This window comes from Cetorhinus maximus, unplaced genomic scaffold (genome assembly GCF_964194155.1).
Source record: "Cetorhinus maximus unplaced genomic scaffold, sCetMax3.hap1.1 HAP1_SCAFFOLD_2462, whole genome shotgun sequence".
NCBI lineage: Eukaryota > Metazoa > Chordata > Chondrichthyes > Lamniformes > Cetorhinidae > Cetorhinus > Cetorhinus maximus.
Window position 1 is genome coordinate 29,053 of NW_027598400.1, and position 16,818 is coordinate 45,870.

The 16,818-nt window shown below is 51.6% G+C and overlaps 1 protein-coding gene across 1 annotated transcript in view; it reads left to right on the top strand.

The window, feature by feature from the left end:
* Positions 1 to 13,179, top strand: part of LOC144677355 (nectin-4-like) — a gene marked incomplete at both ends in the record, with an annotated part of 36,849 nt that extends 23,670 nt beyond the window's left edge. The window contains 5 exons of the mRNA XM_078537493.1: positions 8,647 to 8,764; positions 9,839 to 9,990; positions 10,122 to 10,269; positions 12,543 to 12,738; positions 12,850 to 13,179. Coding sequence (XP_078393619.1) covers positions 8,647 to 8,764; positions 9,839 to 9,990; positions 10,122 to 10,269; positions 12,543 to 12,738; positions 12,850 to 13,179 — 944 coding nt within the window. The remainder of the gene's footprint in view (positions 1 to 8,646; positions 8,765 to 9,838; positions 9,991 to 10,121; positions 10,270 to 12,542; positions 12,739 to 12,849) is intronic.
* Positions 13,180 to 16,818: the final 3,639 nt, after the last annotated feature.

The window sequence follows — 16,818 nt, forward strand, 5'->3', positions numbered from 1 at the left end:
GTGTAGAGGGTGCTTTACTCTGTATCTAACCCCGTGCTTTACCTGTCCTAGGAGAGTTTGATGGGGACAGTGTAGAGGGAGCTTTACTCTGTATCTTACCCCGTGCTGTACCTGTCCTGGGAGTGTTTGATGGGGACAGTGTAGAGGGAGCTTTACTCTGTATCTAACCCCGTGCTGTACCTGTCCTGGGAGTGTTTGATGGGGACAGTGTAGAGGGAGATTTACTCTGTATCTAACCCGTCCTGTACCTGTCCTGGGAATGTTTGACTGGGACGGTGTAGAGGGAGAATTACGCTGTATCTAACCCCCTGCTGTACCTGCCCTGGGAGTGTTTGATTGGGACGGTGTAGAGGGAGATTTACTCTGTATCTAACCCCGTGCTGTTCCTGTCCAGGGAGTGTTTGATGGGTCAGTGTAGAGGGAGCTTTCCTCTGTATCTAACCCCGTGCTGTACCTGTCCTGGGAGTGTTTGATGGGTACAGTGTAGAGGGAGCTTTACTCTGTATCTAACCCGTGCTGTACCTGTCCTGGGAGTGTTTGATGGGGACAATGTAGTGGGAGATTTACTATGTATCTAACCGCGTGCTGTACCTGTCCTGGGAGTGTTTGATGGGGACAGTGTAGAGGGCGATTTCCTCTGTATCTAACCCCGTGCTGTACCTGTCCTGGGAGTGTTTGCTGGCGACAGTGTAGAGGGAGCTTTACTCTGTATCTAACCCCGTGCTGAACCTGTCCTGGGAGTGTTTGATGTGGACAGTGTAGAGGGAGCTTTACTCTGTATCTAACTCTTTGCTGTACCTGTCCTGGGAGTGTTTGATGGGGACAGTGTGGAGCGATATTTACTCTGTATCTAACCCCGTGCTGTACCTGTCCTGGGAGTGTCTGATGAGGACAGTGTAGAGTGAGATTTACTCTGTATCTAACCCTGTGCTGTACCTGTCCTGGGAGTGTTTGATTGAGACGGTGTAGAGGGAGAATTACGCTGTATCTAACCCCCTGCTGTTCCTGTCCTGGGAGTGCTTGATCGGGACAGTGTAGAGGGAGAATTACTCTGTATCTAACCGCGTGCTGTACCTGTCCTGGGAGTTTTTGATGGGGACAGTGTAGAGGGAGCTTTACTCTGTATCTATCCCCGTGCTGTACATGACCTGGGAGTGTTTGATGGGGACAGTGTAGAGGGAGCTTTACGCTGTATCTTACCCTTTGCTATACCTGTCCTGGGACTGTTTGATGGGGATTGTGTTGAGGGAGATTTACTCTGTATCTAACCGCGTGCTGTACCTGTCCTCGGAGTGTTTGATGGGGACAGTGTAGAGGGAGCTTTACTCTCTATCTAACCCCGTGCTGTACCTGTCCTGGGAGTGTTTGATTGGGTCAGTGTAGAGGGAGATTTACTCTATATCTTACACTTTGCTATACCTGTCCTGGGAGTGTTTGATGGGGACAGTGTAGAGGGAGATTTAATCTGTATCTAACCCCGTGCTGTACCTGTCCTGGGAGTGTTTGATGAGGACAGTGTAGAGAGAGCTTTACTCTGTATCTAACCCCGTGCTGTACCTGTCCTGGGAGTGTTTGATGGGGACAGTGTAGAGGGATCTTTACTCTGTATCTTACCCTTTGCTATACCTGTTCTGGGAGTGTTTGATGGGGATAGTGTAGAGGGAGATTTACTCTGTAACTAACCCCGTGCTGTACATGTCCTGGGAGTGTTTGTTGGGGACATTGTAGAGGGATCTTTACTCTGTATTTTACCCTTTGCTATACCTGTCCTGGGAGTGTTTGAAGAGGACAGTGTAGAGGGAGCTTTACTCTGTATCGAACCCCGTGCTGTACTTGTCCTAGGAGAGTTTGATGGGGACAGTGTAGAGGGTGCTTTACTCTGTATCTAACCCCATGCTTTACCTGTCCTAGGAGAGTTTAATGGGGACAGTGTAGAGGGAGCTTTACTCTGCATCTAACCCCGTGCTGTACCTGTCCTGGGAGTGTTTGATGGGGACAGTGTAGAGGGAGCTTTACTCTGTATCTAACCCCTTGCTGTACCTGTCCTGGGAGTGTTTGATGGGGACAGTGTAGAGGGAGATTTACTCTGTATCTTACCCGTCCTGTACCTGTCCTGGGAATGTTTGATTGGGACGGTGTAGAGGGAGAATTACGCTGTATCTAACCCCCTGCTGTACCTGCCCTGGGATTGTTTGATTGGGACGGTGTAGAGGGAGATTTGCTCTGTATCTAACCCCATGCTGTTCCTGTCCTGGGAGTGATGATGGGTCAGTGTAGAGGGAGCCTTACTCTGTATCTAACCCCGTGCTGTACCTGTCCTGGGAGTGTTTGCTGGCGACAGTGTAGAGGGAGCTTTACTCTGTATCTAACCCCGTGCTGAACATGTCCTGGGAGTGTTTGATGGGGGCAGTGTAGAGGGAGCTTTACTCTGTATCTAACTCTTTGCTGTACCTGTCCTGGGAGCGTTTGATGGGGACAGTGTAGAGCGATATTTACTCTGTATCTAGCCCCGTGCTGTACCTGTCCTGGGAGTGTTTGATGGGGACAGTGTAGAGGGAGCTTTACTCTTTATCTAACCCCGTGCTGTAACTGCCCTGGGAGTGTTTGATAGGGACAGTGTAGAGGGAAATTTACTCTGTATCTTACCCTGTGCTATACCTGTCCTGGGAGTGTCTGTTGGGGATATTGTTGAGGGAGATTTACTCTGTGCCCAACCCCGTGCTGCACCTGTCCTGGGTATGTTTGATGGGGACAGTGTAAAGGGAGCTTCACTCTCTATCTTAACCTGTGCGGTTCCTATCCTGGGAGTTTTGAAGGGGACAGTGTAGTGGGAGCTTTACTCTGTATCTAACCCCGTGCTGTACCTGCTCTGGGAGTGTTTGATGGGGACAGTATAGAAGGAGATTTACTCTCTATCTAACTCTGTGCTGTACTTGTCCTGGGAGTGTTTGATGGGGACAGTGTAGAGGGAGCTTTACTCTGTACCTAACCCTGTGCTATACCTGTCCTGGGAGTGTTTGATGGGGACAGTGCAGAGGGAGCTTTACTCTGTATCTAACCCCATGCTGTACCTGTCCTGCAGAGTGTTTGATGGGGATAGTGTAGAGGGATATTTAATCTGTATCTAACCCCGTGCTGTACCTGTCCTGGGAGTGTTTGGTGGGGAGAGTGTAGAGGGAGATTTACTCTGTATCTAACCCCGTGCAGTACTTGTCCTGGGAGTGTCTGATGAGGACAGTGTAGAGTGAGATTTACTCTGTATCTAACCCTGTGCTGTACCTGTCCTGGGAGTGTTTGATTGAGACGGTGTAGAGGGAGAATTACGCTGTATCTAACCCCCTGCTGTTCCTGTCCTGGGAGTGCTTGATCGGGACAGTGTAGAGGGAGAATTACTCTGTATCTAACCGCGTGCTGTACCTGTCCTGGGAGTTTTTGATGGGGACAGTGTAGAGGGAGCTTTACTCTGTATCTATCCCCGTGCTGTACATGACCTGGGAGTGTTTGATGGGGACAGTGTAGAGGGAGCTTTACGCTGTATCTTACCCTTTGCTATACCTGTCCTGGGACTGTTTGATGGGGATTGTGTTGAGGGAGATTTACTCTGTATCTAACCGCGTGCTGTACCTGTCCTCGGAGTGTTTGATGGGGACAGTGTAGAGGGAGCTTTACTCTCTATCTAACCCCGTGCTGTACCTGTCCTGGGAGTGTTTGATTGGGTCAGTGTAGAGGGAGATTTACTCTATATCTTACACTTTGCTATACCTGTCCTGGGAGTGTTTGATGGGGACAGTGTAGAGGGAGATTTAATCTGTATCTAACCCCGTGCTGTACCTGTCCTGGGAGTGTTTGATGGGGACAGTGTAGAGGGAGCTTTACTCTGTATCTAACCCCGTGCTGTACCTGTCCTGGGAGTGGTTTATGGGGACAGTGGAGAGGGAGATTTGCTCTGTATCTAACCCCGTGCTGTACCTGTCCTGGGAGTGTCTGATGAGGACAGTGTAGAGGGAGATTTACTCTGTATCTAACCCCGTGCTGTACCTGTCCTGGGAGTGTTTGAAGAGGACAGTGTGGAGGGAGCTTTACTCTGTATCTAACCCCTGCTGTACCTGTCCTGGGAGTGTTTGATGGGGACAGTGTAGAGGGAGCTTTACTCTGTATCGAACCGCGTGCTGTACCTGTCCTAGGAGAGATTGATGGGGACAGTGTAGAGGGTGCTTTTCTCTGTATCTAACCCCGTGCTTTACCTGTCCTAGGAGAGTTTGATGGGGACAGTGCAGAGGGATCTTTACTCTGTATCTTACCCTTTGCTATACCTGTCCTTGTAGTGTTTCATGAGGACAGTGTAGAGGGAGCTTTACTCTGTATCTAACCCCTGCTGTACCTGTCCTGGGAATGTTTGATGGGGTCAGTGTAGAGGGAGCTTTACTCTGTATCTAACCCCGTGATGTACCTGTCCTGGGAGTGTTTGATGGGGACAGTGTAGAGGGAGATTTACTCTGTATCTAACCCCCTGCTGTACCTGTCCTGGGAGTGTTTGATTGAGACGGTGTAGAGGGAGAATTACGCTGTATCTAACCCCCTGCTGTACCTGCCCTGGGAGTGTTTGATGTGGACAGTGTAGAGGGAGATTTACTCTGTATCTAACCCCGTGCTCTACCTGTCCTGGGAGTGTTTAATGGGTCAGTGTAGAGGGAGCTTTACTCTGTATCTAACCCCGTGCTGTACCTTTCCTGGGAGTGTTTGATGGGGACAGTGTCGAGATAGATTTACTCTGTATCTAACACCGTGCTGTACCTGTCCTGGGAGTGTTTGATAGGTACAGTGTAGAGGGCGATTTCCTCTGTATCTTACCCCGTGCTGTACCTGTCCTGGGAGTGTTTGATGGGGACAGTGTAGAGGGAGATTTACTCTGTATCTAACCCCGTGCTGTACCTGTCCTGGGAGTGTTTGATGGGGACAGTGTAGAGGGAGATTTACTCTGTATCTAACCCCGTGCTGTACCTGTCCTAGGAGAGTTTGATGGGGACAGTGTAGAGGGAGCTTTACTCTGTATCTAACCCCGTGCTGTACCTGTCCTAGGAGAGTTTGATGGGGACAGTGTAGAGGGAGCTTTACTCTGTATCTAACCCCGTGCTGTACCTGTCCTGGGAGTTTTTGATGGGGACAGTGTAGAGGGAGCTTTACTCTGTATCTAACCCCCTGCTGTACCTGTCCTGGAAGTGTTTGATTGGGACAGTGTAGGGGCAGATTTACTCTTTATCTATCCCCGGGCTGTACTTGTCCTGGGAGTGTTTGATGGGGACAGTAAAGAGGGAGCTTTACTCTGTATCTTACCCCGTGCTGTACCTGTCCTGGGAGTGCTGATGGGGACAGTATGGAGGGAGCTTTACTCTGTATCTAACCCTGTGCTGTACCTGTCCTGGGAGTGTTTGATGGTGACAGTGTAGAGGGAGATTTGGTCTGTATCTAACCCCGTGCTGTAACTGTCCTGGGAGTGTCTGATGAGGACAGTGTAGAGGGAGATTTACTCTGTATCTAACCCTGTGCTGTACCTGTCCTGGGAGTGTTTGATGGGGACAGTGTAGAGGGCGATTTACTCTGTATCTAACCCCGTGATGTACCTGTGCTGGGAGCGTTTGATGAGGACAGTGTAGAGAGAGCTTTACTCTGTATCTAACCCCGTGCTGTACATGTCCTGGGAGTGTTTGATGGGGACAGTATAGAGGGATCTTTACTCTGTATCTTACCCTTTGCTATACCTGTCCTGGGAGTGTTTGAAGAGGACAGTGTAGAGGGAGCTTTACTCTTTATCGAACCCTTGCTGTACCTGTCCTAGGATAGTTTGATGGGGACAGTGTAGAGGGTGCTTTACTCTGTATCTAACCCCGTGCTTTACCTGTCCTAGGAGAGTTTGATGGGGACAGTGTAGAGGGAGCTTTACTCTGTATCTTACCCCGTGCTGTACCTGTCCTGGGAGTGTTTGATGGGGACAGTGTAGAGGGAGCTTTACTCTGTATCTAACCCCGTGCTGTACCTGTCCTGGGAGTGTTTGATGGGGACAGTGTAGAGGGAGATTTACTCTGTATCTAACCCGTCCTGTACCTGTCCTGGGAATGTTTGACTGGGACGGTGTAGAGGGAGAATTACGCTGTATCTAACCCCCTGCTGTACCTGCCCTGGGAGTGTTTGATTGGGACGGTGTAGAGGGAGATTTACTCTGTATCTAACCCCGTGCTGTTCCTGTCCAGGGAGTGTTTGATGGGTCAGTGTAGAGGGAGCTTTCCTCTGTATCTAACCCTGTGCTGTACCTGTCCTGGGAGTGTTTGATGGGTACAGTGTAGAGGGAGCTTTACTCTGTATCTAACCCGTGCTGTACCTGTCCTGGGAGTGTTTGATGGGGACAATGTAGTGGGAGATTTACTATGTATCTAACCGCGTGCTGTACCTGTCCTGGGAGTGTTTGATGGGGACAGTGTAGAGGGCGATTTCCTCTGTATCTAACCCCGTGCTGTACCTGTCCTGGGAGTGTTTGCTGGCGACAGTGTAGAGGGAGCTTTACTCTGTATCTAACCCCGTGCTGAACCTGTCCTGGGAGTGTTTGATGTGGACAGTGTAGAGGGAGCTTTACTCTGTATCTAACTCTTTGCTGTACCTGTCCTGGGAGTGTTTGATGGGGACAGTGTGGAGCGATATTTACTCTGTATCTAACCCCGTGCTGTACCTGTCCTGGGAGTGTTTGATGGGGATATTGTTGAGGGAGATTTACTCTGTATCTAACCCCGTGCTGCACTTGTCCTGGGTATGTTTGATGGGGACAGTGTAAAGGGAGCTTCACTCTCTATCTTAACCTGTGCGGTTCCTATCCTGGGAGTTTTGATGGGGACAGTGTAGTGGGAGCTTTACTCTGTATCCAACCCCGTGCTGTACCTGCCCTGGGAGTGTTTGATGGGGACAGTATAGAAGGAGATTTACTCTCTATCTAACTCTGTGCTGTACTTGTCCTGGGAGTGTTTGATGGGGACAGTGTAGAGGGAGCTTTACTCTGTATCTAACCCTGTGCTATACCTGTCCTGGGAGTGTTTGATGGGGACAGTGTAGAGGGAGCTTTACTCTGTATCTAACCCCGTGCTTCCTGTCCTGCAGAGTGTTTGATGGGGATAGTGTAGAGGGAGATTTAATCTGTATCTAACCCCGTGCTGTACCTGTCCAGGGAGTGTTTGGTGGGGAGAGTGTTGAGGGAGATTTACTCTGTATCTAACCCCGTGCAGTACCTGTCCTGGGAGTGTCTGATGAGGACAGTGTAGAGTGAGATTTACTCTGTATCTAACCCTGTGCTGTACCTGTCCTGGGAGTGTTTGATTGAGACGGTGTAGAGGGAGAATTACACTGTATCTAACCCCCTGCTGTACCTGTCCTGGGAGTGCTTGATCGGGACAGTGTAGAGGGAGATTTACTCTGTATCTAACCGCGTGCTGTACCTGTCCTGGGAGTTTTTGATGGGGACAGTGTAGAGGGAGCTTTACTCTGTATCTAACCCCGTGCTGTACATGACCTGGGAGTGTTTGATGGGGACAGTGTAGAGGGAGCTTTACGCTGTATCTTACCCTTTGCTATACCTGTCCTGGGACTGTTTGATGGGGATTGTGTTGAGGGAGATTTACTCTGTAACTAACCCTGTGCTGTACCTGTCCTCGGAGTGTTTGATTGGGACGGTGTAGAGGGAGCTTTACTCTGTATCTAACCCCGTGCTGTACCTGTCCTGGGGCTGTTTGATTGGGTCAGTGTAGAGGGAGATTTACTCTATATCTTACACTTTGCTATACCTGTCCTGGGAGTGTTTGATGGGGACAGTGTAGAGGGAGATTTAATCTGTATCTAACCCCGTGCTGTACCTGTCCTGGGAGTGTTTGATGGGGACAGTGTAGAGGGAGCTTTACTCTGTATCTAACCCCGTGCTGTACCTGTCCTGGGAGTGGTTTATGGGGACAGTGTAGAGCGAGATTTACTCTGTGTCTAACCTCGTGCAGTACAAGTCCTGGGAGTGTTTGATGGGGACAGTGTAGAGGGAGCTTTACTCTGTTTTTAACCCCGTGCTGCACCTGTCCTGGGAGTGTTTGATGGGGACAGTGTAGAAGCAGATTTACTCTGTATCTAACCCCTTGCAGTACCTGTCCTGGGAGTGTTTGATGGGGACAGTGTAGAAGCAGATTTACTCTGTATCTCACCCCGTGCTGTACCTGTCCTGGGAGTGTTTGATGGGGACACTGTTGAGGGAGATTTATTCTGTTTCTAACCCCATGATGTACCTGTCCTTGGAGTGTTTGACGGGCTCAGTTTAGAGGGAGATTTACTCTGTATCTAACCCTGTGCAGTACCTGTCCTGGGAGTGTTTGATGGGGACAGTGTAGAGTGACCATTGCTCTGTATCTAACCCCGTGCTGTACCTGTCCTGGGAGTGTTTGATGGGGACAGTGTAGAGGGAGCTTTATTCTGTATCTAACCCCGTGCTGTACCTGTCCTGGGAGTGTTTGATGGGGACAGGGTAGATGGAGCTTTTTTCTGTATCTAATTTGGGAGACTGGGAATTCTCTTTCCTTCCTGCCCATCCTTTATCTTTTGATGTATCTCCCACCTTCCTTCCGGCAGATGTTCCAGAAGTCACCATCCGCAAATCCTCGAATGACTGGTATGTGGGGATGGAAAACGCCGAACTTACCTGTGAGGAGAACGGGAATCCTCCAGCCAATGGCATTGTTTGGAGCAGGTGAAAGTCCTTTTGGGATCTTGTACATTGTGAGTGAATGGGAAGGGGTTTGGGTCCATTGGGATTGTGGACAGTGGGAGTGAATGGGAAGGGGTTTGGGTCCATTGGGATTGTGGACAGTGGCAGTGAATGGGAAGGGGCTGGCGTCCATTGGGATTGTGGACAGTGGGAGTGAATGGGAAGTGGTTTGGGTCCATTGGGATTGTGGACAGTGGGAGTGAATGGAAAGGGGTTTGGGTCCATTGAGATTGTGGACAGTGGGAGTGAGCTGGAATGGGTTTGGGTCCAATGGGATTGTGAACAGTGGGAGTGAATGGGAAGGGGTTTGGGTCCATTGGGATTGTGGACAGTGGGAGTGAATGGGAAGGGGTTTGGGTCCATTGGGATTGTGGACAGTGGGAGTGAGCTGGAATGGGTTTGGGTCCATTGGGATTCTGCACAGTGCATGTGAATGGGAAGGGGTTTGGGTCCATTGGGATTTTGGACAATGGGAGTGAATGGGAATGGGTTTGGGTCAATTGGGATTGTGGACAGTGGGAATGAATGGGAAGGGGTTTGGGTCCATTGTGATTGTGGACAGTGGGACTCAATGGGAAGGGTTTTGGTTCCATTGGGATTGTGGACAGTGGGAGTGAATGGGAAGGGGTTTGGGTCCATCGGGATTGTGGACAGTGGGAGTGAATGGGAAGGGGTTTGGTTCCATTGGGATTGTGGACAGTGGGAGTGAATGGGAAGGGGTTTGGGTCCATTGGGATTGTGGACAGTGGGAGTGAATAGGAAGGGGTTTGGGTCCATTGGGATTGTGGACTGTGGGAGTGAATGGGATGGGTTTTGGGTCCATTGGGATTGTGGACAGTGGGAATGAATGGGAAAGGGTTTGGGTCCATTGGGATTGTGGACAGTGGGAGTGAATGGGAAGGGGTTTGGGTCCATTGGGATTGTGGCCAGTGGGAGTGAATGGGAAGGGGTTTGGGTCCATCGGGATTGTGGACAGTGGGAAGGAATGGGAAGATGATTATGGTTGTAAATCTGTGGAATTATTCACATTTTCCGTCTCCTGATGTTGCCCTTTAGATTGGACGGTTCCTTGCCCAACAGCAGTGTTACACGGGGCAAGAGACTGTTCTTCCGTGGTTCACTGTCCATCGAAGATGCTGGAACCTACGTTTGTGAAGCAACCAACATGATTGGGAGCCGGACTGGGCAGACCGACATTAAAATAACCGGTGAGTCCCACCCTGTGAATCCTGCGTTCCCCTCCGACACCTAACATACATCCCCATGGAAAACCCTTCCTCTGCATCTCACCCCGTTCCGATTTACTGTGTGACTCTTCCTCTCTCTCCTCATGCCCCAGACAACACCGCTGGCGGTGTGAACATGCTTTCCATGGCCTTCGTGGCGATCGGAGCCGTTGGCCTCTTGCTCCTCATCACTCTCGTGGCTGCCGTTGTCTTTGTGAATCGCTATCATAAGAAGAAGACTCAGGAGATGGTGGTCAAACTGTAAGCCCTCATTCGGTTATTCTTTCTTCAGAGCTGGGATGCCCCCGGAGGGTCATGATTCAGGGGAAGGCCATTCAGCCCCTCCAAGGCTTGCTCACCATTCCCGCTCACCATTGCTGCTTTGTATCTCCATATCCGCTGGTTGGGTCCATCACCCCACAGTGCACACAGACTAGAGAGATCTCTCATTGTCCTTTGCGAGTTTGGATTGAGTGGAGGGATGTTTGTATTTGGATTGAGTGGAGGGATGTTTGTATTTGGATTGAGTGGAGGGATGTTTGTATTTGGATTGAGGGGAGGGATGTTTGTATTTGGATTGAGGGGAGGGATGTTTGTATTTGGATTGAGGGGAGGGATGTTTGTATCTGGATTGAGGGGAGGGATGTTTGTATTTGGATTGAGTGGAGGGATGTTTGTAGTTGGATTGAGGGGAGGGATGTTTGTATTTGGGTTGAGTGGAGGGATGTTTGTATTTGGATTGAGTGGAGGGATGTTTGTATTTGGATTGAGTGGAGGGATGTTTGCATTTGGATTGAGTGGAGGGATGTTTGTATTTGGATTGAGTGGAGGGATGTTTGTATTTGGATTGAGGGGAGGGATGTTTGTATTTGGATTGAGTGGAGGGATGTTTGTATTTGGATTGAGGGGAGGGATGTTTGTATTTGGATTGAGTGGAGGGATGTTTGTAGTTGGATTGAGTGGAGGGATGTCTGTATTTGGATTGAGTGGAGGGATGTTTGTATTTGGATTGAGTGGAGGGATGTTTGTATTTGGATTGAGGGGAGGGATGTTTGTATCTGGATTGAGGGGAGGGATGTCTGTATTTGGATTGAGGGGAGGGATGTTTGTATTTGGATTGAGTGGAGGGATGTTTGTATTTGGACTGAGTGGAGGGATGTCTGTATTTGGATTGAGTGGAGGGATGTTTGTATTTGGATTGAGTGGAGGGATGTCTGTATTTGGATTGAGTGGAGGGATGTTTGTATTTGGATTGAGTGGAGGGATGTTTGTATTTGGATTGAGTGGAAGGATGTTTGTATTTGGATTGAGGGGAGGGATGATTGTATTTGGATTGAGTGAGGTGCGCGTAGATGAGAGAGACGGAGAAGGCAAGCGAGAGAGGGATGAGCAAGAGAGGGATGAGGCGAGGGAGGGATGAGAGAGGGAGGGATGAGCAGAGGGAGGGATGAGCCAGAGAGGGATGAGCGGAGGGAGGGACGAGTGAGGAAGGGATGAGCGGAGGGAGGGATGAGCGAGAGAGGGATAAGCGGAGGGAGGGATGAGTGAGGGAGGGATGAGCGAGAGAGGGATGCGCGAGAGAGGGATGAGCGGAGAGAGGGATGAGCGGAGGGAGGGATGAGCGGAGGGAGGGATGAGCGGAGGGAGGGATGAGCGGAGGGAGGGATGAGCGAGAGAGGGATGAGCGGAGGGAGGGATCTGCGGAGGGAGGGATGAGCGAGAGAAGGATTAGCGGAGGGAGGGATGAGCGGAGGGAGGGATGAGCCGAGGGAGGGATGAGCGGAGGGAGGGATGAGCGGAGGGAGGGATGAGCGGAGAGAGGGATGAGCGAGGGAGGGATGAGCGAGAGAGGGATGAGCAGAGGGAGGGATGAGTGAGAGAGGGATGAGCGGAGGGAGGGATCTGCGGAGGGTGGGATGAGCGAGAGAAGGATTAGGGGAGGGAGGGATGAGCGGAGGGAGGGATGAGCGAGAGAAGGATTAGCGGAGGGAGGGATGAGCGGAGGGAGGGATGAGCGGAGGGAGGGATGAGCGAGGGTGGGATGAGCGGAGAGAGGGATGAGCGAGGGAGGGATGAGCGGAGAGAGGGATGAGCAGAGAGAGGGATGAGCGAGAGAGGGATGAGCGAGAGAGGGTTGAGCGGAGGGAGGGATGAGCGGAGGGAGGGATGAGCGGAGGGATGGATGAGCGAGAGAGGGATGAGCGGAGGGATGGATGAGCGGAGAGAGGGATGAGCGGAGGGAGGGATGAGCGAGAGAGGGACGAGCGAGAGAGGGACGGGCGGAGGGAGGGACGGGCGGAGGGAGGGACGCGCGGAGGGAGGGACGCGCGGAGGGAGGGACGCGCGGAGGGAGGGACGGGCGGAGGGAGGGACGCGCGGAGGGAGGGACGCGCGGAGGGAGGGACGCGCGGAGGGAGGGACGCGCGGAGGGAGGGACGCGCGGAGGGAGGGACGAGCGGAGGGAGATGTGCAGGAGGTGATGTGGGGTTGGCGATCGCTCGGGGCCTCACACAGCCGCTGGTTTCTCTCGGCAGGGAGGAGATCTCCACCATGTCTCGCCAGCCCTCCATCCGGCGATGTAACTCCATGTCGGCCTCGGTGGACGCCCGGCTTCAGGATGCCGGAGGGAGTCGGGAGAACGACGTGAGTTCGAGGGTTGGCGCCGGGATAGGGGACGAGGGTTTTGGGGGGTTCGTGTGTGCGCGGACGGCGGTGGTTGGAGGGGGTTTGGTGAGTGGGGTCGCGGTTATGGGCGGTGTGGGGCGGAGGGCGAGTTTCCAATCTCCTCGCTGAGCCTGTGCCTCACTTTTGACCACCTCTTCCCTCCCTCGGACCGAGCAGCTGGAGCAGGAGCCGATACTGCAGGAGGTGCCGCTCAGGAACATGCAGCCACAGCTGGGGACCAGCTCCCGGGACCTAAGGGCCGCCAACGGAGAGCTGATGGTCCCCCTGCCCGCCTTTGGCAGCCATCGCTACAGCCTGAGGTCAGTGACGGAGAACCACATGGAGCCGGCCTACCAGATTGGATCCTTCCGCTACAGCCTCAACAGCAGCCTGCGCTACACCGGGCGAGAGAGGATATCGGGTCCTGGTCAGAGAACACTGCCCCCACCCATCCCACTGACCGACCACCGGGACACCACCAGAGACATGGCGCGGACTCCAGAACAGGTCAGAACACGTTGTTAAAAAATACACCCACAGCACGGGGTTAGATACAGAGTAAATCTCCCTCTACACTGTCCCCATCAAACACTCCCAGGACAGGTACAGCACGGGGTTAGATACAGAGTAAAGCTCCCTCTACACTGTCCCCATCAAACACTCCCAGGGCAGGTACAGCACGGGGTTAGATACAGAGTAAATCTCCCTCTACACTGTCCCCATCAAACACTCCCAGGACAGGTACAGCACGGGGTTAGATACAGAGTAAATCTCCCTCTACACTGTCCCCATCAAACACTCCCAGGACAGGTACAGCACGGGGTTAGATACAGAGTAAAGCTCCCTCTACACCGTCCCCATCAAACACTCCCAGGACAGGTACAGCACGGGGTTAGATACAGAGTAAATCTCCCTCTACCCTGTCCCCATCAAACACTCCCAGGACAGGTACAGCACGGGGTTAGATACAGAGTAAAGCTCCCTCTACACCGTCCCCATCAAACACTCCCGGGAGAGGAACAGCACGGGGTTAGATACAGAGTAAAGCTCCCTCTACACTGTCCCCATCAAACACTCCCAGGGCAGGTACAGCACGGGGTTAGATACAGAGTAAAGCTCCCTCTACACTGTCTCCATCAAACACTCCCAGGACAGGAACAGCACGGGGTTAGATACAGAGTAAAGCTCCCTCTACACTGTCTCCATCAAACACTCCCAGGACAGGTACAGCACGGGGTTAGATACAGAGTAAACTCACTCTACACCGTCCCCATCAAACACTCCCAGGACAGGTACAGCACGGGGTTAGATACAGAGAAAAGCTCCCTCTACACTGTCCCCATCAAACACTCCCAGGACAGGAACAGCACGGGGTTAGATACAGAGTAAAGCTCCCTCTACACTGTCTCCATCAAACACTCCCAGGACAGGTACAGCACGGGGTTAGATACAGAGTAAACTCACTCTACACCGTCCCCATCAAACACTCCCAGGACAGGTACAGCACGGGGTTAGATACAGAGAAAAGCTCCCTCTACACTGTCCCCATCAAACACTCCCAGAACAGGTACAGCACGGGGTTAGATACAGAGTAAAGCTCCCTCTACACTGTCCCCATCAAACACTCCCAGGACAGGTACAGCACGGGGTTAGATGCAGAGTAAAGCTCCCTCTACACTGTCCCCATCAAACACTCCCAGGACAGGTACAGCACGGGGTTAGATACAGAGTAAATCTCCCTCTACACTGTCCCCATCAAACACTCCCAGGACAGGTACAGCACGGGGTTAGATACAGAGTAAATCTCCCTCTACACTGTCCCCATCAAACACTCCCAGGACAGGTACAGCACGGGGTTAGATACAGAGTAAATCTCCCTCTACACTGTCCCCATCAAACACTCCCAGGACAGGTACAGCACGGGGTCAGATACATAGTTTTAATAATATTTTCAAGTCCTGTTTCAGGTTTGATTCTAATCAGTGATTTATTCTTTCTCTCTGTCTCTATCTCTCCCTCTCTGTGTCCCTCTCTGTCTCTATCTCTCCCTCTCTGTGTCCCTCTCTGTCTCTATCTCTCCCTCTCTGTGTCCCTCACTATCATGTCTTTCACAATCTCTGACCCAATGTTTTGCTGCCTCTTCCTCACTCTTTCTGACAATGGCCCTCCCTCTCTTTCTCTCTGTCTCGCTCTGTCACTCTGTCTTTCTCTTTATATTCTCCCTCCACCTCTCATTCTGTCTCTCTCTCTCTGCCTCTCTTTCGCTCTGTCTCTCTCTCTTCATCTGTTTCTCTTTCTGTCTCTCTTTCTCTGTGTATCTCTCCCTTGATCTGTCTCTCTCCCTCTCTCTGTCTCCCTCTCTCTGTCTCCCTCTCTCTGTCTCCCTCTCTCTCTGTCTCCCTCTCTCTCTGTCTCCCTCTCTCTCTGTCTCTCTCTCTCTGTCTCTTTCTCTCTCTCTCTCTGTCTCTCTCTCTCTGTCCCTCTCTCTGCCTCCCTCTCTCTGTCTCCCTCTCTCTGTCTCCCTCTTTCTCTGTCTCTCTCTCTCTGTCTCCCTCTTTCTCTGTCTCTCTCTCTCTCTGTCTCTCTCTTTCTCTCTCTCTCTGTCTCTTTCTCTCTCTCTCTGTCTCACTCTCTCTGTCTCCCTCTCTCTGTCTCCCTCTCTCTGTCTCCCTCTTTCTCTGTCTCTCTCTGTCTCTCTCTCTCTGTCTCTGTCTCCCTCTCTCTGTCTCCCTCTCTCTGTCTCCCTCTTTCTCTGTCTCTCTCTCTGTCTCTCTCTGTCTCTCTCTCTCTGTCTCTTTCTCTGTCTCTTTCTCTGTCTCTCTCTCTGTCTCTCTCTGTCTCTCTCTCTCTGTCTCCCTCTCTCTCTGTCTCCCTCTCTCTGTCCCTCTCTCTCTCTATCTCTCCCTCTCTCTGTCCCTCTCTCTCTCTACCTCTCCCTCTCTGTGTCCCTCTCTGTCTCTATCTCTCCCTCTCTGTGTCCCTCACTATCATGTCTTTCACAATCTCTGACCCAATGTTTTGCTGCCTCTTCCTCACTCTTTCTGACAATGGCCCTCCCTCTCTTTCTCTCTGTCTCGCTCTGTCACTCTGTCTTTCTCTTTATATCCTCCCTCCACCTCTCATTCTGTCTCTCTCTCTCTGCCTCTCTTTCGCTCTGTCTCTCTCTCTTCATCTGTTTCTCTTTCTGTGTCTCTCTCCCTTGATCTGTCTCTCTCCCTCTCTCTGCCTCCCTCTCTCTGCCTCCCTCTCTCTGTCTCCCTCTCTCTCTGTCTCTCTCTCTCTGTCTCTTTCTCTCTCTCTCTCTGTCTCTCTCTCTCTGTCCCTCTCTCTCTGTCCCTCTCTGTCTCCCTCTCTCTGTCTCCCTCTCTCTGTCTCCCTCTCTCTGTCTCCCTCTCTCTGTCCCCCTCTCTCTGTCTCCCTCTCTCTGTCTCCCTCTCTCTGTCTCCCTTTTTCTCTGTCTCTCTCTGTCTCTCTCTCTGTCTCTTTCTCTGTATCTTTCTCTCTCTCTCTCTGTCTCTTTCTCTCTCTCTCTCTGTCTCACTCTCTGTCTCCCTCTCTCTGTCTCTGTCTCTCTCTCTGTCTCTCTCTGTCTACCTCTCTCTGTCTCTCTCTCTCTCTCTCTCCCTCTCTCTCTGTCTCTCTCTCTTCATCTGTTTCTCTTTCTGTCTCTCTTTCTCTGTGTATCTCTCCCTTGATCTGTCTCTCTCCCTCTCTCTGTCTCTCTCTCTCTGTCTCTTTCTCTCTCTCTCTCTGTCTCTCTCTCTCTGTCCCTCTCTGTCCCTCTCTGTCTCCCTCTCTCTGTCTCCCTCTCTCTGTCTCCCTCTCTCTGTCTCCCTCTCTCTGTCTCCCTCTCTCTGTCTCCCTTTTTCTCTGTCTCTCTCTCTCTGTCTCTCTCTCTGTCTCTTTCTCTCTCTCTCTCTGTCTCTTTCTCTCTCTCTCTGTCTCACTCTCTCTGTCTCCCTCTCTCTGTCTCCCTCTTTCTCTGTCTCCCTCTCTCTCTCTCCCTCTCTCTCTGTCTCTCTCCCTCTCCCTCTCTCTCTCTGTCTCCCTCTCTCTGTCCCTCTCTCTCTCTCTCTGTCTCTCTCTCTGTCTCTCCCTCTCTCTCCCTCTCTCTCTGTCTCTCTCTTTCTGTCTCTCCCTCTCTCT